Raw genomic sequence first — 20,732 nt, 5'->3', positions numbered from 1 at the left:
GCAGCCCCATAGCTGCAGCAGCACAGTTATATCTGTGGTCATGTCAGATCATATCTGACGATACCACCTCTCCCTTGGAGAATTGCCTTTCCCTCAGAATGCCCTGTTGTATTCTTGCAGGTGCCAGTGCCATGTTTTACCGGTATGCCCAGTATAAGATATGTTAGCATTCCCCATATCTGTGGAAGATGAAAGAAAGAAGGTCTCCTCCTGATGTGGTTTTAACAGTTGGAGACACTGTAATTCACTGGCTGGATGTAACAACCTCACAACCCATCTTGGCTTGCATGTGTGCACACATTAGGGCAAAATCAAGCACCTTAAATTAAATCACTGTGAAAGGCAATTTGAGTTCATCTGGCTAATTGTGCATTGAAACGCATGGGGAAACAATCGAAATTCCTACCTTGAGCTCTGCTGTAAGGGTAACCTCTGCTCAGTGCAAAGTAATTAATAGTGATGGCTGTACCATTTACCTCTGCAAATGAGGACAGGATATTGTGCAGCAGCTATCTCCTCAGATTGTGATCACTCCTCTTGTAGCACAGTTATTCTTAGAGCCTGCAGCCAAGAGCCTCCCATTGTTTTGAATATGGCATGAACATATCACACAAGACAAGCTTTGCTGCAGATTTTATAGCTAATATGGCTAAACTAATCTATGTCAAAATCAACTATTTAATTTCATTCCACGTTAAAGAAAAGGTATTCACTGGTACTTGGATCCCATCTCTGTGACACACGTAAAGGCTGAAGTTATGTGCAGGCCCTGTTGCCACTGTTTCTTGGATATACAGCCAGCATCAGTGCAGACAGGATGATTACAAAACATTTAACAGAAGTGACATATTTCACTGAACGTCAACTGCCCCTTGCACGTGAGGAACAGTGGTTTGTCTTTGAGCTCTCAAACTACTTTATTTTGCCAGGATTTGGCTCCTCAAGCTTTGTGACAAGTTTAAATGCCTTAAACACTGGAATATAGGTTTGAGGTTTTCCCTGCAGCCCACCACGGAAAGCAAGTGAAAGTCATATCAAAATATGACTTTTTACATATTTCAAAATGTAACATCCACGCTGAGGGAAAAAGAAAAAAAAAAAAAAACAAAAAAACCCCACATTAAAAACTCATTTCCCATTCAATGAGCAACTGGTAGCAATGCTGACAGGGAGGCTGAGTGATGGAGCAGGGGAAGAACAGGTCTGCAGAAGGGCAGTGCAGGTGCACAGAGTGTGGCACAGCAGTGCGAGGCTGTGCCACACTGTGTTGTGCCATCCCGTGCAGAGCTGAACTGGAGCCACTTACCCATAGCCATCTTCAGTGCCCACCCCATGGATGGAAAGTTTCTTCCATAGCAAATATCCTGGGGTTTGTAAGCCCGTTCCTGTATGCATCCCTGGGTCACCATTGCACTTCATTCTGCGTTTCAAGTCATCCTCACAGAATCTGGCCAGCATTTTGAAACATTTAGCAACATGATAGACAGATCTGGATGAGTGTTACGACAGTGGCGCTCTTGTTCATTTTTCAGTCTGTTTTATCATCTCTGTAAAGATTTAGATCCATGACAGTCCTGCTGCCATACAGCTAGAGAGAGGATTAAAATATCTGCTGCAAAATTACAGAGTGAGCACAGCACAGTGTTTCCTGCCAGCATCAGCCTTTGTACAATGAGCTAAAAAAACAGGCCAGCATAGGCTCCGCAGGCTGAAAAACTGTCCCTTAGCTCCACCACAGTGCACAGGGTGCCAAAATAATAACACAATGCCATTGATTAGCTGCTGTTTCTGCCAAAGGGAGTTTGAAGCTTTAAGGCCAAGCTACACATGATTTTGCATCAAGTTATTATAGAGATGTCAAGTATTTCACTGCCTCTATCTTATGTGTCGGTCTTGATCTGCAAAAGTACTTTAAAGACAAATAATGTGTGCAAAGTTGGGCTTCCACAGGGTGTTGAGAAGGATTTCTCCCTGGTTGGTCATGGCTTCAATCAGCCAAATATTGAAAACCTCCAGAGATGATGTCTCTCAGCCAGAGAATGTGTCCCAGGGCTGGACCACCCTCATGGAGAAGATGTTTCTTCTGATATTGCCATCCAAACTGCAGTTTGTGGCCATTTCCCCGGTTGTATCACCTATCAGTGCAGAGAAGAGTTTCGCTCCATCATCTGTACCTGCCCTCTAGATCACTGTAGGCTGTTGCTGGGTCCCCTCCAACATCCTGTCCTCCTGATTCACCAAGCCAGCTCCTTCCACCTCTCCCCATAGGCAATCCTCCACGCCCAATCACCTTGCCAGCCTCTCTGAATCCCCTCCAGTTCTGACATGGGATGCCACATGCACTATGTACAGACAGATATGTGCATTAGAGATTCCCTCCTGCGTTGCTCTCACTGGCTCTATCGCTGCTTTCTCCGCTGTAGCTGCGCCTCTGCTAAGAGCCCCAAGGATGCCAGCAAAATGCAGGGTCTTCATGTACTGGATCTGAGTCAAACAAAGAATAGGTTGATCTCCCTTACAGGTTATTCTTGAAGGTCATCACAATGTGAGTGATCCCTAGGCCTTTTTTTTCTCTTGCTCTTGCGTGCTGTGTTGCTGTCTGTAACCCCCACAAATAGGTATAGCCAAGAGGTGACATTTCAGTGTAGAGGGTTTGTTCTGTGCTTTCCCAGGAAGGGTGCCACACCTTGATTCCTCAATTGGCTTTTCATCACCAACTTTGTGATGAGGCAGAAAACGGTTGTTGTGAGCAGCAACAGAGCAAGCAGCACACCAGCAGCTTCCTGCAGTAAATGTGTTGTCATGGCACAGAGCCACCATTTGAACATGAGGTTAGCTGATACCCACATATTGATACATAGTGTACAGCAAGACCATTTTATTCTCTCTGTGGGAGGCTTTATACATTTTGTTATTTAATCAAACATCCAAACATTGAGAAGGAAGATGTGAAAGGAGGAATATTCACCCTGGCCCGCAGTGGGGCAGATAAAACCAACCGATCTCATTCGAAAGCTTACACCAGCCTGATTAGTACTGTGGCTGCCAGGAGAAGCAGCTTTCCCAGGCACAGAGCCATCATGCTTTTAAACCTAATGTCTGGTGAGGTGGGACCTTGTCCCTTCACTCACTGAAGTGGAGAAGAGCAGAAGCACAGGTTTCACTCAGTGCTCTTGGCTGCTCTGGGACTTGACCCCTTTATCTCTCTATCCCGATGTGTCCACCTGGGAAAGAGAGCCAGGCTCACTTATCCCGTTGGACCAAGATGGATTGCACATTGCATTCTTTCCTTGGTAAAGAGCTTCTGCCAACAGCCATTTAACACAACTCACGATGGCCTTGGAATCCCTGGCGACCATGACTTAGAAAACCATTCTTGTTCTTTGAGGGCAGCAGGAAGGTTCCCATTGATCTCAGGGAAAGCGTCTCCTCCCCTTTATGGCCAGGGTGGTTCAAGCGTGAGCAGGAGGAATTTTTGCCTATGCCGTAGCTCTGGTGTTCTGCATTGTGCCAGGCTGGAGCAGCTCCATGTTCACCATGCAGCTCTCCCAGAGAATACACTGGCTAGAAGGCTAGTGGAATGCATCTTTGGAGTTGCTGTAGTCAAGCAGAGGGTCACCAGCCCCAGGAGGCTTACTGGTGGGGTCAACCCTGCAGGATGGAGACTCCCTGGAGACTGGATACCAAGTTGCTTTGGAGAAGCAGGTGAGATACCAATGCCTAGAGCAGGGAAGGGAGAAACTGAGACACTTGCCTTAGTCCCCATGGCTTTTCCAGAACTGACAAAATGAAGATGTGTTAGGCCAGTGCTGAGGGAAACAGATTAGGAACCAGGAAAGGGGGTATCTGCTGAGCTGTTTCCCTGTGACCCAGAGGGAGCTTATGGGCACCAGTCAGCATGCATGTCCAGGGGTTAGGGCTGTGGATACACAACTCCCCAAGAGCCTTTGGGGGCATGGAGCAGCTGGCATTCAGGGTCTGAAAGCCCCCTGGAGATTAGGTAGGACGGCACAAGGACTCACATCCCCAGTCTCCCACCTGTGCTGGAGACCCAGGTCTTGCAGGTGCTACAGAGGCCACAGCCATGAGCAGAGTTGTCCTGTGTAGGACCAAGCACTCAGCACATCACCAGAGCCAGGGTATGACCCACACAATGTGCCCCGTGAGCCAAGACAGTGGTCAGGACTGCTAGCAGACTCATGCTGGGAAAATGACCCCTGTGAGGCATTAACAACAGATTGGTGAGAAGTGAAGCACTGATCATTTTCTATTCAGGAATAGAAAATAAAGAGAAGGAAAGTGCATGTTTGCTGTGACAAATCACGTCCCATAGCTGACTCATGATCTGAGGTGCTTGACAGCTACCTGGAAGGGGTAACAAATGGGAAAGCATTTTCATATGCAGGCTGTGCCCACTGACATGGCTCTGACTAGACCAAAAGGAATGGTAGAGAGGCACGTGAAGGGGCAGGGAAATGCCACAGGGAAGGACAGGTAGCAGTGATGGACCAGGGAGGATTTAGGGCAAGTTTTCTTCATGGTTGGATGACAGCTTGCAGAAAAGGTGAAGCATCAGAGCTAGCAGTTCAGCAGATGCCATGTTTCCTGAGAACTGGAAACCATAACAGGCGCTTGTGAAAAATGTCTCAAAAAGGGCTTCCTTAGGGGAGTCTCCATGAGGCCCATGCTGCTCTTGGTGGTTTTCCCTGCACCAATCAGCTCTGGTCAGCATGAGTCTGGTCATTTCCCACGGCTTGTGGGGAAAGTGCTCCTAAGCAGGGGACATGTCCCAGAAAGTATCTGCAAGTTAAACCCAGGCAGAGGTGCAGGTGTGATGTTCCATGTTTTCTGAAGTGGAAGCTGGTTTTCAAGACTGATGCCTTTAGAGGATCTCTCTGTGCTGTTGGAAAGGGCCAGGAAAGACCATCAAGCCCCTCTGATGATTGCTTAGAAAAATAAGGTATTTGGAAGTCAAGACCTTCTAGGACCAAAATCATTAAAGACAGCATGGGAAGGGGGAGAGGGGAGGCTGCAGTATGCACAAGAGCTTTGTACAATCTCCCCCAGGATGGACAAGTCTAATCAGACACTGGTGGTTTTCCCCAGGGGAAGATGACGATGACGATGAATGTGGGGAGGAGAAGCTGCCCTCCTGTTTTGATTACGTGATGCACTTTCTGACCGTCTTCTGGAAGGTTCTTTTTGCCTTCGTGCCCCCAACAGACTACTGGAATGGCTGGGCTTGCTTTGTTGTCTCCATCCTTATGATTGGCCTCCTGACAGCTTTCATCGGTGATCTGGCATCCCACTTCGGCTGCACCATTGGTTTGAAGGACTCAGTGACTGCAGTCGTGTTTGTTGCACTGGGGACATCGGTACCAGGTAAGGACAACAGCATTGTTTGTTGTAAAGGTCTATCTAGGCCCAGTCTGGGTTTGAGTTTGGGCTAAAAAAGCTGAGCGCAGTGAGGTCCTCAGTTGAAGACAGATTTTAAGTGTATGTGGAAGTTGTTTTTCAGTCTCAGGTGGGCCAAGAGGATAGAACCAGATGCGGATTCAATCCCTTGAAATCATTTCAAGGACCTTCCCCTTATAAAAACTGTGAAGTATCTATTTCTGTGGACAGCCTCCATTGCATCCATTCTCACAGAAGGAAATCAGTCTTTGATTGAAATGCTGCCTGTGTTGTCAGTCCTTCGTTTTCTTTGTGAGCATCTGCTCCTTTAACCTTGCCTCCCAGGTGAGTTAGGTACTCAGGGCACTCTGCCCAGCAGAAACATTTTTATGTGAAACCAGATTCAGCTTTGGTTCAGACGGATTGAGGTGAGATTGCTGAGCTTGGGGAGCTGCTCAAAATGCAATTTGTGAAGATTTGGATGGTCCTGACCCAACAAATGTGTGGAGATGTACCTCTGATCAGGTGTCACCCAGTCTTAGAAGACAGCAGAGACTGACTGACCAGTAAGAGGAAAAACCCCCACAAGTTTCCGTACTTGCATGCCACTTTGTCTTCCCAATGCACATTGACTTGCTGCAACCCAGCCTCCGTTTCTGCTGAGTCAGCTAAGGGCCTCTCTTAGGGATGAACTGGTGTGCTGGAGAGGATGATCCCAGTGACACAGTTGCTCCAGGAAGTTCCACATCAGCTTGTGTGAGAGGGCCTGTGCCTTTCATTCGCCTTCTTCCATGGGGTGTATTGCCCAGACAGTCCTGGTTCCTGGACAAGGGGCTATAAGCCAACCTGACCAGCCCTGTGTCAGTCACACTTTTCCTTGCCACTTGCAGACTTCCAGTGATCAGCACTCAGGAGCTTGAAGACCTTGAAGTTCTTCTAATGCTATCTGAGTCACAAAAAAAAAGAAGTAGCAGAACCAAAAGGAAGAACAGATTTGGGCAAGGAACAGGAGGAGCATTTTAGACCTCTGGCACTTTTAAGCATGAGGTTTGTAGGGCTGTCTCAAATCCTTGACAGTTCTTCTCTCCAGCTTTTGCCAACAAAGGTGGCATTTAAAAAGTTCTTTGCAGGATACATTTGGCTGCTGTTATTTGAACTAGCAGATGCTTCTAGACCATGTTGTGCTAGCCGGGTGCTGGTTGGGCTCCTCCACACTGGGCAGGTGCAGGGTGCTTTTCAGGAGGCAGATAAACTCATCAGGACTCATCTTCTCATTGTCAGCTGAGAGTGCTCACCTGGATGAAACCCAGATGTTAATCCCCTCTCCTGCTCACCTCCTCTGTAGATCTAGAGTGGGTTTGGATGTAAAATCAGCACTTCCCTATGGTGCAGAGCAGCATTGTGCTTGTGTACTCAGCACAGATCTCCCATTACATAGCCAGATATGTTTTATCACATCTCTTTTTCCACCAGTATTAGAGGTGATGGAACACAAGACACTGAACAAAGACGAGGCAGAAGGTTTTGGAGAGACATCATTAAAGCAAAGACAGAAACACAAATACAAAACATCAGGTAGATACAAACCATTGTGGCTCCCGCAAAGGTTTTCCAACTTTTTCAGTTCTTTTGTGAGTAAAGAAATTGGTGGAGGGCCCAACAGAGTGTAGTACTGGGAAGTGTCATCTGTTGCTTGAAGCAAGCTGTGGGGTATCTGGGGTCATGCTGGTGGAGGCCAAATATTTCTGGACAATGAGATTTCCCTCCTGGGCATTTCTGGCCCCTGACTGTCACTCGTGCTCTGGCTAGGTATGCCCTTGCCTGGGAGTGCCCATAGATGGGTCAGGTCTGTAACCCATTCCCTTACGCACTACCTTCATTCTTCAAGTGATGCAATTGACATTTGGCACCAAGCTGCCTGCTACTGTCCCTCCTTACCTGACTGTTTCTCAAGGGTTTCTCTCCACCTTCCCTTTGCAGACACGTTTGCCAGCAAAGTAGCAGCGACGCAGGACCAGTATGCAGATGCTTCCATTGGGAATGTCACTGGGAGCAATGCTGTGAATGTTTTCCTGGGCATCGGGGTAGCTTGGTCCATCGCAGCCATTTACCATGCAGCACACGGACAAGCCTTCCAAGTCTCACCTGGCACCCTGGCCTTCTCCGTCACCCTCTTCACTATTTTTGCTTTTATCAGTGTGGGAGTGCTGCTTTACCGGCGAAGACCAGAGATTGGAGGTGAGCTAGGCGGGCCGCGGACTTCCAAGCTGCTCACAACCTCACTCTTTATCCTCCTCTGGCTCTTGTACATATTCTTCTCCTCTCTGGAAGCCTACTGCCACATAAAGGGCTTCTAAAGGGACAAGCAGAGATAGTAAAAATATATATATCTATACATATCTATATAGAGTGTTATATAGGTATAGATATAGATATAGATATAATGCTGTGTATAATGAACAGAGAAAGAATAAAAGAGATTTACCATGTTCACACACCTGCTGATGGAAAGCGGCTTTGGACCATCCTTTGAACTAGGCAGGACCCCAAAGCCAGCAGGACCCCTCCCTGGACAGCAGCCCCAGCCAGGGGCCCAGCGGCAGGGCCTTCTCCGCAATCCTACCAACATGAACAGCTGATAGCCACTGAGCCCTTTACCATCACTTTCTCCCACCTGTCGCCTCCCTGGGAGGATGGATGCAAAGGTGACTGGAGCACCTCAGTACAGGGGAAGGCCAGAGCAGCTGGTGAGAAGCAGAGCAGTGGGCGAGGGAAAGAGAGGAAAGCAAGGGTCCTGATTTCCGACCACCATTCGCCTGCCTTCACCATTCAGGAATGTCCTCTCTGGCCATGTTGAAGAGAGTCAAGAGACCAGACTGAAGACAAGCAGAAACTGGGAGCTTTCTAAGGAAAGAACACAAACCGTTTTCATCATTGTTTTGGGATTGGGTTTTTTTTTTGTTGTTTTGGCTTGTGTACAACTAGCTTTCCTTTCCCCCCCCTCCTCCTCCCCTGTTCCCCCCCTGCTTCCATGCCCCTTGCCTCCCACCCCCTGTGCTTCGGGCTTGCACAGCCACAACCTTATGTCCAATGTCCTAAGCCGAGGCTACATGGAGTGGCAGGGGCTTTCCTCCTGCCTCATCTGCCTCCTCAGGCATGCTGTCATGGTACTTGTAACATGTGCATGAATGAAATGAACCCTATCTGTATATAGCATCCTATAGCGATAGTCCTTCCAGCCATGCAGGTTGAGAATTGCAGATTCAAGTGTTTTCTTTTCACTCAGTTTTATTTATTTTAATTAGTTTAGTTTCCCCAGAGGTTTGTGGGGTTTTTTGTTGGTTATTTTTGGTTTCTTCTTAGTAGGGGTAAAAGGAGGGAAAGCCGTCCCCATTTATTGCTCCACAAGAAGCAGTAACAGCTGTGCAGATGTAGGTTTTCATGGGGAGGAAAACATACACCCCAGGTACTGTAGGTTCTGCTCCCTTGTGTGGTCGGGGTCTTCCCCACGGCCAGTCCAGAACATGCTGAAGGGTTCCACCATCGAGGGGGTTTTGCACAAGGTCCCAGGAAGCGAGGAGGATGAGCAGCATCCAAGCCCAAGGGGACTGAGCATGGCTGGCTCCCAGCACCGCTCCTGCCTCTGCTTTTATAGCCCATGGCCGCCTCAGAACTCCTTGGCCCCCTGGTATGCCCTGTGTCCCAGAAGTCTAGTGACAGCTCTTGTTTCTGAGCACTAAGCCATCAGGATCAGTCCTCAAAGCTGGTCCTTTCCCACAGCCATCTGGAGGCAGAGTAATTCAGTGTAAGGGCTGAAGGGCCCTAACAAGATCTCCCACACCACTAAGTATGACTGGGAAGCATGCTCCAAGGAAAAAGGATACATTTTGCACTGTCCAAATGTGAAGTTGATGGGAAGGATGAGGCAGCGAGGTGTAACTGAGCATCACCCCTCAACTCCAGCAGTGCAGTGCAAGCTGGGGCAGCGAGCTACACCTGGGTGCAGTGCCGGGGTGACACTGTGCAGTGGTGTTGTGAGAGGTCTCCTCTCCATACGTCTTTTACCAGACTTCCTTGTGCCCCAGCCACACAAACACCCGGTCTGCACATCTACTGGTGAGCTCTTCCCACCCAGCTGAAAACCACATCTGAAGCTTGCACCATAGCCGATTTGGAGTATTTGTAGTTATTTTGAACAATCTGCGAAAATTTTAATTAACCTATTATAAGATTTTCTCTAAGAGTATGAAGTTGTGAGGTTGAGGGTTTTTTTTGTCTTCTCAAGCCTTTTTTCACTTTTGATGGTTTTGGGGGGTTCTTTTTGTTTCTCATTGGTTTGTGGGAAGAATCCAATATAGGCACAGGTTGTTCAGGTTTATGATTACCTTTATGTACAATGATTTTGTTTCATCTCTTTGGTTTTATTGATTTTTCTTTGTGTGTATTTCCCACCACTATAGGCAGTGAGTCCACTAATTGTGATGATCCTTATCAATGGTACACAATGCACAGACAAATAAAGTTTGTAATGATCCCCGATGGATCCAGTGGTGCTCCTGCATATTCTCTGTGGAAAACCCTTCCTTACCCTCTCATTGCATCCATCTCTTATTTACTCATTTGTTTGCCTTTGCTGTGTTTCATTGACAGGGGGCAACAGTGCCTCTGCATGGCCTCTCTTGCCCCATAGCACAGCTTTCCTCCCACTCCATCTCCATTATGCCTCAGGCTTGGTGGGCTCACAGCCCACCCAGCTCTCAGGGGGGATGCAGGAATTGCCCAGGGAAAAAGATGCAGTGCAACCCTTCTGGGGCCAGGAGCTGCCCCTGTGCTGAGTCTGTTGATTTGCCCTGGACTCATGGAGAGCCATGCGTGTGCTGCCAAGGTACTGAGAGGCTCTTTCTGCTTGTGTCTTCTAGTTATACAGAACTGCTCCTGCTCTTGTTCCAGCCTCACAGTGACTCGTGCTAGATTAAGCCACTAGCTAACCATAAGTGGGAATGTAAGAGATGCATTATGAGGGCAGAGGCCATGGGTGCAAAAGCAGATCTGAGACATCCCCACAAGGTCACCAGACAAATCGAGAGCTTGGACAGCTACCTGCCCATGCCCCAGTCCAGGTGCCACAGGCTATTTCTGGCCATGTGGCTCCATGGAGCTCAGCCAGCACTGAGGAGGAGACAAGTGTCTACACACCCAGGGATGTTGCTCCTCCCTGTGGTTCATCCGGTATCTGTTGAGCTGTCCTCAAATAAACCCTCCCCATAATATTTCCAAGGTCCCGCTCTGACAACTGAACTCAAACACAAGCTCCAGAGATGGGTCCCAGGCCACTGCTGCCTTTGTCTCACAAGGCTTTCCCTGCTCCTCCCAGTGAAGTGCTTGTTCCTGGAGTCCTGTCTGTGCTCTGCCACCTCTGCACTGCAAGGTCAGGATGGAGCTGCTTAGGCTGCAGCTAACAGCAGCATCTGACTTTCAAGACCCAGGCTAGAAATGTGCCACCAAGCAAAAAGAGAGGGTAGGAGGTAACTGATATTGTTGCAGCGTGACTGCATCGGTAGATGCCCAGAGGCAGTAAAATGCCCATCTGCCAGTGTGAGGGTATGTGTAGCAAAGCAGCATGTAACTATCACACCGTGGCAGACAGGATTTAACACAATCTTTCGGCTGCTCTCACCCAAACCTGGCGCTCCCCACACCCTGTATTGCTTTATTGTCAGCCACACCACCAGTCTCACTCAGAGTCTCTGAGGGTGCTCAGCCCCAGGAAAACACAGCCAGTCACATCCGTGTGCTTTTACCAGGCAGTGAATTATGAAAGCAAAGCATCTGTCCTGACTCAGGAATTGCATCTACCAAAAGGTGATGGTAGTTTACTCTCATCATTTTCTTCTTCAGAATGAATTGCAGTCACTGAAGTCATTAACAACACAAAGAGGACCTGTGTAGCAGCTTCATTTAACAGGCAGTAAATAACTGTTCTGCTCACAGAGCTCTCCAAAGGGAATGATGGAGCGTTTCTTGCCTAAATGACACAGTAAACACCAGCCTTGTTTATGTAATTATTCTCCACCAGCCATGTGCTTTTTGGCATCTTTAATGAGCTTATGCAAAGTGTCATACGTATTTGCACAGCTGAGGCAACCATCTTGCCATGCTGGTGAGGGGAAGGACCACTCCACCCGTCCCTGGCCACGCACTTGTGTTCATAAGGGTGTAAATGTCTGCTCTTCTGCGCTAACGTTGTCTTTAAAGCAAACTTTCCAAAGCAAAAGCAAACTGCCCTCCTTCCTGAGGCACCCAGCAGCATGCTTGCCCAGGACTGCACAAGGGAGCGTAGCCCCTGGTGGTGGGCACATCTTGCCCACATGCCTGTCTGAGTTGTGGGGCACAGCCCAGCTCCCCAGGCCTCCATCTGGTGCCAGTGCTCTCCCATCTCTTTCATGTCCCTGCCAGCCTCCCTTACAAAAGAAAGGTATTGAGCATCTCCCATAAAGCCCTGGGCACAGGGAGGCTGTCAGAAACAGCACTTCAAGCCCTAGGCCTCCATCCATCCACCTGTCCCAGTTGTGGTCACCCACTCTTATCACCCCACTAGCCAAAGGCAAACCTTTCCATGGAAGAGGATGCAGCACAGTGCAAAGGATGAATAACTCCCTTGTTTCCAAACAACACACCCACCTTTGTGTCCCCCATTCCCAGGCAGCCTGTGGTGCCCCTGGGGTTAGGGGAGATTGCAAGAGTCATTTGTACATCCTTCTTCACTGCTTTCATCACTTCATTAAGGACAAAAAGGAAAAGAGAGGCTTTGAGCTCTTTCTGTTCACAAGTCTGCATGCAGGCTATAAACTTACCCTGCTATTTCTGCTACAGGCCTGGAGGGGAGAACCAGAGCCTATGTTATATAGTTACAGCTGCCTTTAAATTCTTAGGTAAGAATCAAGAGCTGTACTGGGGGCCCGTATATCAAAGGAGGAGGCTCAGTTGCATACCCAGAGAGGACAGAGCTGAGTGTCATGAAAAGAAAGTGACGAGGAGAGTGAGAAGAGGGAAAACTTAATGCTGTGTTATTCTGGGAGAGACACTGGCATTATTTTTCTGTAGGCTTTGGCACCTGAGCACAGCTGGGGAATCATGTTTACGGAGCACTGAGAACATCTCTGGCTTCTCTGAGCATGTGATGATCAACCACACATGCATACGTATGCACAGCACAGCTGCAGAAAATTCTATTTATCTTGTAAAACTTGGCTTAAGCAGGAAAGTATTCAGAGGCATTTGTATTCTTGCAAAAAGCACCAAGGAACAATAAATACATTGCAATTCCTCACCTTTTAAGGACCTGAGCCTTCCTCCTTTTGAAATCAGAGGTGCCAAGAGCCTCTCACCAGCCAGCAACATCCTTCACAAAGAGGGAAGGGACACAGGGAAGGAAGAGGGTACTGTCTGGCCAAGCAGGAGCTGTTATCAGCAAAGACAGACAGAAGACTGCTTTTACTAGAAGGATTTTCTGTCTACAGCATGGCTATGAGAGCATCCAAGGGGTCTCTACAGGGCGTTGTTGTCTCTCTAAAGCATCCTGAGAATGGCCAGCCCTGCCCCCAGGGTGGTTCATGGCTCTCTCCTGCAGGCCCTGCACCTTTCCACATTCCCAAGGTAAACACCATCTTGGCTCTCCCCTTCCTAGACGCGTGAAAGAGGGCACTGGGATGCACATGGTTCCCAAAGCAGGTGCTGCAGAGCTGGGCCATTGACCAGGTGTTGCTGGTGGGATATCTAGTAGGAGACAGCACAGGGAAGGGAGAAGTGCCATGGGGTCCTACCCAGACCTGGAAACTCTGGTTTAGACACCACTGCCACAACATGTCCCCTCACCCCGGCTGTTGTGGCTAAAGACCTGCATGTTAATTTCTGTACAGCTACAGCACAGCCTCCAGCTTTTTTGGCTGTCCGTATATACCAATGCCAGGCGATGTTTTTATCTATGTGATTCAAAGTAGCCCCTGATCTGTTGTAACTGCACTACAACAGCTCTCCATCCCCTCCAGCACACTGCCCCACACCTCTAACAGTTCTAGGCAGTGGTGGGAAGTAATGCACGAGGAGCATATGAAATTATGCCTGTTGTATCTTCATTTGTTTACCCCATGTTGCTTCCTTCGTCTTCCAAGCTCCTGAGAAAATGAAAAACGCAGAAAACCATGCAGGAGATATGCTTGTCTTGCTCTTAATCAGGAAACATGCACTACTTCTAGGAGCTCTAGAGAGCCAAAGATTGTGATAATAACTTTTACATTACAGTCACTATCTTAGTAAAAAAGAAAATGTTATTTTTTCCCTGACAACAACTCAACTTTTGACAATGCATCCAACTTCTTTTTTTTCCATAATGCATTAAGCATTATAGGAGGCACAGCTCTGCAAATAACTGAGCTTTCAAGATTACCTGTTGAGGACATTGTTCAGCAATCCAGCATAATGGTTTTATTTGTGGATGGAGGGGAGAAGTTGGTGAATTTTCCCAATCTTCCTAGTTCCTGATGGAAGAAATGCATACATGCTAAAAGCCACAAAATGCTGAGCTCGGTAAAATGCAGTCCTCTCTATCCTGAGTCTCTGTGCCAAAGAGATGTGGTGTGAGGTTGTAAAATTTAAACCATTACTTCATGAAGACCACTCAGCAGTGATGGGCATCTTTATACCTAACACTGCCCCTAGGATATCCAGAGAGGACTCTGGTACACCTGGTATTCACCAGGTGTGAGCATCACCATCAGTCAAGCCAGAAGGACACAGAGGATACCATGTGCTACTTCCCTTTTGGGATATTCCCAAGCCCATGGGATATTCCCAACAAGAAGCAGTCAGACTGCCAGGGAGCAAAGCTGTCACCAGGAAACTCCATGCAATGCTATGGGCTTGGGGAAGTGTGGCTGGAAACCTACCCAGCAGAAAGGGATCTGAGGGTGGTGGTCGACAGCCAGCTGAATGACCCAGCAGCGTGCCCAGGCAGCCAAGAAGGCCAGCAGCATCCTGGCTTGCAATGGTCTGGCCAGCAGGACCAGGGAAGTGATTCTACCCCTGTACTCAACACTGGTGAGGCTGCACCTCGAATGCCGTGTTCAGTTTTGGGTCTCTCATTACAAGAAAGACATGGAGGTGCTGGAGCATGTCCAGAGGAGGGCAACAAAGCTGGTGAAGGGGCTGGAGTACAAGTGTTATGAGGAGTGGCTGGGGGAACTGGGGTTGTTTAGCCTGGAGAAAAGGAGGCTGAGGGGAGACCTTATCCTTCTGTACAACTACCTGAAGGGAGGTTGTAGCAATGTGGGGTTTGATCTGTTTTCCCAAGCAACAAGCGACAGGTCAAGAGGAAGTGGCCTCGAGTTGCACCAGGGGAGGTTCAGGTTAGACATCAGGAAAATTTTCTTTACCAAAAGGCACTGGCAGAGGCTGCCCAGGAAGGTGGTTGAGTCCCCATCCCTGGAGATGTTTAAAGAACATGTAGGTGTGATGCCTAGGGACATGGCCTAGTGGTGGACTTTGCAGTGTCAGATTAAGGGTTAGATCTTAAAGGTCTTTTCCAACCTAAGCAATTCAGTTACTCAATGATTCTATGAAAGGTCCCATGTCTCAAAGGCAGTGGGTTCTCTGTGGGACTTTCTCCTCAGTGCTCTTTGCACCGCTGCCACAGCAGGCAGCAGGCAGAGCCACTCAAGGCCCAGTATCCTGAAGGCAGAGCCAAAGGAAAAGCTGCCCATGCTTGTTCATGTGAGCATCAGCCTCGGTTTCTGCCAGAGAGGCCTGCAGGGGGTGGCCTTAATATACCAAAGAAGAGGTAAATGAGATGGGAATTAGTAAAAAATAAAAAATGGCAGTAGCGGTAATTTAGAACTGTTGCTAATTTTTCCCTGTAATCAAGGGGTCTGGTTATCTCAACACTTGAGTGACAACTCCTGTTCTCAAAAGCCATTTCCACACACTTGAAACATGGGGAAAGTAAACTGCTTCTCTTTCTAGAGTAGAAAACAGACTGTTGCTATGAGCTTGGAGAGGACAAGAAAATCATATGCCTTGGCAGAGATGTAATTCAAATCAGAAGCTTCTTCTACTGTCTCACTCAGGGGTGGAGGGACACTCAGGCAAGGAGCTGGCAGTCTGTCCCAGGGATGCTGGATGCTCCCCGTGGGTGAGACAGCTCAGGGGCTTTCTGTAACAGCAGGATGCAGAAGGGAAAGAGCTCGAAGTGACTTGCTGGTCCTAAAAAGCAAGGGAAATGGCTAATGGCTAGATGCCCCTCCATGAGGCATGGTAGGCAGCAGGCATGTTGTGCTGGGGCACAGATAACACCCACAAGGGTAACCTATGCCAGGGTCGTGGGTAGAAATGGAACTGCCAAGGCAAGACTGTCCTCTGGTATTTTTTATGTGCTCCAAAAGAGATGGATTATGCTTTCCTGCTCCCCTCTGACAGCAGCCACTGTAGCCCATGCTCAGCAGCAGGAGGGTATCTACCCCATTGCCCTAGCAGCAGCACAGGTGAGGCAGGCAACAAGGCTGCAACCACTCCTCCTGCTGCACCCAAAGCATCAGTCAGCCCAACCACCCACCATGGTCACCCCCACATCCTGTGTCACCCATCATCCTGTGTGTCATCCCCTTCACTGAGAGGAGAGAGAGAGAGATCTCCAACAGCCTGACACGCCACTTGGTACCCCTGCTGGGGCCTGGGCAGACAGCCCCCAGCTGGGCAGAGCCGAATTTTCCCAAAGCAGGGCTGAAAGGAGAGTTTGCAGAAGAACTGGCTTGCCTGGAGACAGAAACCAGATTATGGGTCATAAATTCAACCTCTTCTTCCCTCTGCCATCCGCACCAGGAACTGGCACTGCCCTGTCAATGCGAAGCCCCTGCACCAGTGGGCAAAACCTGAGGGTCGCCCCTAGGCTCAGCAGCTGAAGCCTCCTGATCTCTGTCTCTCTCGTGGTTCCTCTTAGGTTCAATGGCACAATGCAGCTACGCTATTTGAAAAGCCATAATATTTGTTGGTACGACTCTTTTCTTATTGTTGATTTATATATATTTGTTGGTAAAAGAGGTCATCTTGGGAGACACTTGTAGTTTACTGGGAATCCAACACTGTATATTGTGTACATGCTGTATAAACAAAATGAAATATTTAAATCAAAATGTTCAGTGGACTTTGGTCGCACATGCTGGGAGGGGAGGTTGGGACCAGCCAAGTGCCCTCCTTGGGCCACCATGGCTCAGGCTTGGGGTCCCTGGCAGTCACTATCTCACTGGGGTCCTAGCCAAAACCCAGGGCAGGATATGGACATGGTGCAAGGGCAAAGCCAGCAGCTCCCTGGCTGCTTTTCCCCATGCGAAGGTGAAAGGAGGCAACTTTGCAGGCAAAAGTGGCCACACTTGATCTCCTTCATGGGGGTAAATCACAGGACCAAGTTGGGCTTTGCTGGTCATATCCTCTAAATGCAGTGAGCCTGGCATCACCCATCCACTGCCCCCAACTCCTGCCCAGCGTGGAAACCCTCCGGCTGCCACCCAGTGCAACATCTCCAAGCCTTATGGTCAGAAAGAGATGACTCCCTGCAGGGGATGTCCAGAGACAGCAGAGCCTAGCTCTGAGCATCCAGCTCCTCCAACTTGTTTCCATGCTAATCACATGTGATGGCACCAGCCGCTCTCCCCAGCGCATTTAACAACAGTGACAAGCTGTGATCTTCTAACCTAACACACGCTGTTAGAAAACCTGTTTCATATTTTCCATGGTATCAATCTATAACTTTTGAAATCATTGGAGACAGTTGTAGTAGCCTAAAAATTGTGCTGAGCTCATATATTTTTATATTTGTGGTGTTTTCCTATTAATAGAGATTAGTGAACCAGTAACCCTATAGCTGAAAGTGAACCATTCAAAAAAAATATGACTGCAGAAAATATTTGTAAAAATAATTTATTTGAAATATTCTGCCAAAGATAGCTAATGATCTGTAAAACATTGTTTCTCTCTTTTTGCTCTGAATGTCATTGTGAAAGTACCTTTCTCCCTGCTATCCTTTGAAGATTTGCTTTTTTTTAACTTTAAGGGCAAAGAAATACACCAATGATTTTTTTTTACGATAGCAGTAAATAGAGTAGTAGGAAGACATGAGACAACTTTACAATGGTAATAAATGAGATCCAGTAACAATCACTATAAAAATCTGGTTTCTCCTCTGGTGGACAGATGGATTTTGTAGCCTGAGATGGTTTTCTAGCAGGAAGGTCTTAGCTGTGACTCCTGTTGCTGCTGTGTGTCTTGCCTGAAGGAGAGAGATCTCCTTGACCACCAACCTGCAGGCTCAGGGCATTTGGACCCCCCAACCCCCCGCAGGTGACTTCTGCCTCTTTGTTATTTATTATTTAGCCCTTAATAGGCCCTGTGGCAAGTGGGTAACCTTCACTCAGGCCTTTGCAGGCTTCACCCTAACAAGGTCTGGCTTCCTCCAAAGCCATCCTTGCAGTGCACCTGATATGTATAGCAGCCCCAGATCAACAGCAGAAAAAATCCTGCTAACAGTCAAATAAGTCCCCTTCCCTACAGGGGGAGAGGGGCAGGGGAATGCCAGTCACCATGCGACATGATGACGTGATACTTCATCAAGACTGTCAGTCCCTGCAGTATGCGGTTAAACAGGGAGATACCCTTTACCTATGAGAAGCTGCCCAGACCAGCCTGTTCAGAAATTACAAATCTTTTTTTTATTTTCTTAATAGAGAAAAATCTTATTTCCATGCTTGATTTCTTCCTCTTGAAAGAAATTTTCAGTGCTAGAAAAAGTCTTCATTATCTTCTGAGATCCCCAAGTCTGTTGCAATGGAAATACATCCTCAGACACATCTGTTAGGCTCCACCATATCAGAGAGATTTTTGGCTCAGTTTTTTTTTTCTTTTTTTTTTTTTCTCTTCTGAGGAGATTCACAGTTTCTTAAATTTATTGCTTGTAAAGATCCAGAGGTATTAATGGGAGATAAAGAAATGAGGGCCCTATTCCAGTGAATGGGCTCCCATGTGCAATTCAACTTTTGACTCACTGAAAGACATCCATGCGTGTAAGTTCTTTATTGGATGGGCATCCGGGAACAGAGGTATGAAATGCAGTTTCCAAGCCATGGGGTGGGACCAGGTGTGAGGGGAGCACTGCCACCCATCCGGTACAGGTGTCACACAACAGTGCAGCAAAGCATGTGGCAAAGGCTGCAGCTGTGGGAACCATAGGCTGGCAAATTTTTGTTCCTCTGTGAATGAGTTCTATGAATCCAGGGTTACACAGCAGCTGCATCACAGGGAAATGCAAGCAAGCCAGGGAAGTCGATTGTGAGAAGAATTGGGATTCTGATCACTGTGCATTTCGTTAATTAGTGAATTTGAATAGTTTTATTTTTACCAAAAACAGATAATATTTATTCCAGTAAAGACAACTGTTGAGAGAGAGAGGTATTAATTATTTGAATGGTATGTCTTGTTCCTCTATATACATAAAATGGAAACATGTTGCAAGTTGTGTCATTCTAATGTACAAAATAAATTACTTTTCCCTGCATGCTGCCTGGGTATGTTGTGATTTGAATTAAGAGTTACATTTGAATTGCCTTATTCAAGAGGTTGTATGTTACCTAACTGATGAATGAACTGGCACTATTCATCACATTACATGCGTACTTGATGCTGTGTTATGTCAAATTCAGATGAGTTGTCTGTCATCTATGTATTTTGTGGGAGACATTTTATCTTGTTAAACTGTGATATGTAAACCTCTCATTGCCTGAATAGTCAGAGTTGCATATATCCGTGTCTTCAGCTGTTTTCCTGATTTTATCACATTTCCTAACACAAAATATAGACGTTTGTAAATTCTTCATTCATTTTGTCTATTTTTATGTACAAGTCTTTTTTAATCCAGGAAGGGAGTAAGATAAGGCAGCTTCTACAGAATTTTCCAGTCAAGGCTCAGTTACACTTCTATTCCTCAGCAAGATTCAACAACCAATTTTCAGCAGCTACAACTGGAATTAGGGACGCATGTTTATTGCCATTATTTTTTCTGGCTCAAATGGGCTATTATCACTGCAGAACACAATTATACCTGGCAAGCCATGAGTGATACTTTTGTGGCGACAGCTCTCTGGTGGCCAGGTGTTCTGTAGCGACATCTTCAGGCCCCATACCTCTGCCGTGCCACAGGCTGAGTGGGAAGGGAGAGGGCAGATTTCCCTGACACAGCCAGACGTCCTTGCCACAGCCAGCCAGCCATGAAGAGAGGGGAGAGATGCTGCTTACTAATACTTGCTCCAAAGTGCTTTTTCTCCTTACACAAGGCATCCCAAGACAGTGCCATCTGCCCTCCTGCATGACACCCCAGCCATAAAACTGCATGCTGCCCATTCACTGGCTGCAGCACATCTCTGAAGACCAACATCCCATCCTGACACTGTGTTGTGCGAAAACCCCTGTGGCGGTTGTTTCTGCAGTGTCTGCTGAAACCACAGGTGGGCTCTTTTCCAGCTTCAGTTTCCAGCCATGGCATCATATTACTCCACAGCTGGTTAACAGCAATGTGCTCCCCCAGACAGCGGGGGAGCACACCTGTATCATGTACAGGTCAAGTCCTCTGGAAAACGTGCCACGCTGCTGATGGTAGCAGTACAAGGTAGACACAAACCTATTTCAGCGGCAGTGTGACACAAGAGGTGACCCAATACCCAATGTTCAGCAGCTCTGCTATGCCACCCCTCTTGTACCCCCCAGACACAGCTACTGTGTCGCTTGGCTGCAGCACTGTGTGGCCAAGAAACAGGGCTGCTTGGGGACATGTTCCCAGAAGGCCAGCTTCAGCTCTCAGTTGACTGCAGTATTTCTGGGCATTTTTCCCTTCCATGCTTAAAATGCCAAACAAAGCAGTTGTCAAGAACGTTAAAACATTCCTATCAGAACCAGCACAGTCCCTGCTCAGTTGTACAGGTGCCACAATATCCTAAACACAAGAAACATAAATGTTTCAATCATCTGGAACCACAGAGGTGCCTCAGTCACAGCATAAAAGCCCCACCATGCTCTGCCATCCCTCCAGTTTTTGACTGTCACTGTGTAACTGCACTGCACGAAATGCTGGCCATTCTCATCTCTAGTAACCATACAAGCACATGGTCAGAGAAGTAAATTCCTGGAGCAGAACAAGCTTTTGTCCTGGGTTACTGATTTGCTTTACAGGGCTTCAAGTGCTAAAAAAATTTCCTATCCCACTCAGAAAAGCACCTCACTTTTTTTTTTTTTTTTCCCCTTTT

The 20,732-nt window shown here is 47.6% G+C and overlaps 1 protein-coding gene across 16 annotated transcripts in view; it reads left to right on the top strand.

Annotated features, from left to right (window-relative positions):
• The window catches only part of SLC8A1 (solute carrier family 8 member A1), a 151,450-nt gene extending 130,770 nt beyond the window's left edge, over nucleotides 1–20,680 (top strand). For 8 of the 16 annotated variants that reach the window (XM_054062174.1, XM_054062177.1, XM_054062183.1 and 5 more), the window contains 2 exons: nucleotides 5,107–5,382; nucleotides 7,375–20,674. In XM_054062174.1, the coding sequence (XP_053918149.1) occupies nucleotides 5,107–5,382; nucleotides 7,375–7,751 (653 nt within the window). In that variant the 3' untranslated portion in view covers nucleotides 7,752–20,674. Of the gene's footprint in view, nucleotides 1–5,106; nucleotides 5,383–6,867; nucleotides 7,354–7,374 lie in introns of those variants that run through there. The other 8 variants (XM_054062180.1, XM_054062175.1, XM_054062184.1 and 5 more) reach the window with 3 other exon arrangements.
• Nucleotides 20,681–20,732: the final 52 nt, after the last annotated feature.

The sequence above is a fragment of the Cuculus canorus genome, chromosome 3, assembly GCF_017976375.1.
Source record: "Cuculus canorus isolate bCucCan1 chromosome 3, bCucCan1.pri, whole genome shotgun sequence".
In the NCBI taxonomy this organism is placed as follows: domain Eukaryota; kingdom Metazoa; phylum Chordata; class Aves; order Cuculiformes; family Cuculidae; genus Cuculus; species Cuculus canorus.
The sequence above is the reverse complement of the archived record's forward strand: the minus strand, read 5'-3'. Positions and strand labels throughout refer to the sequence as shown.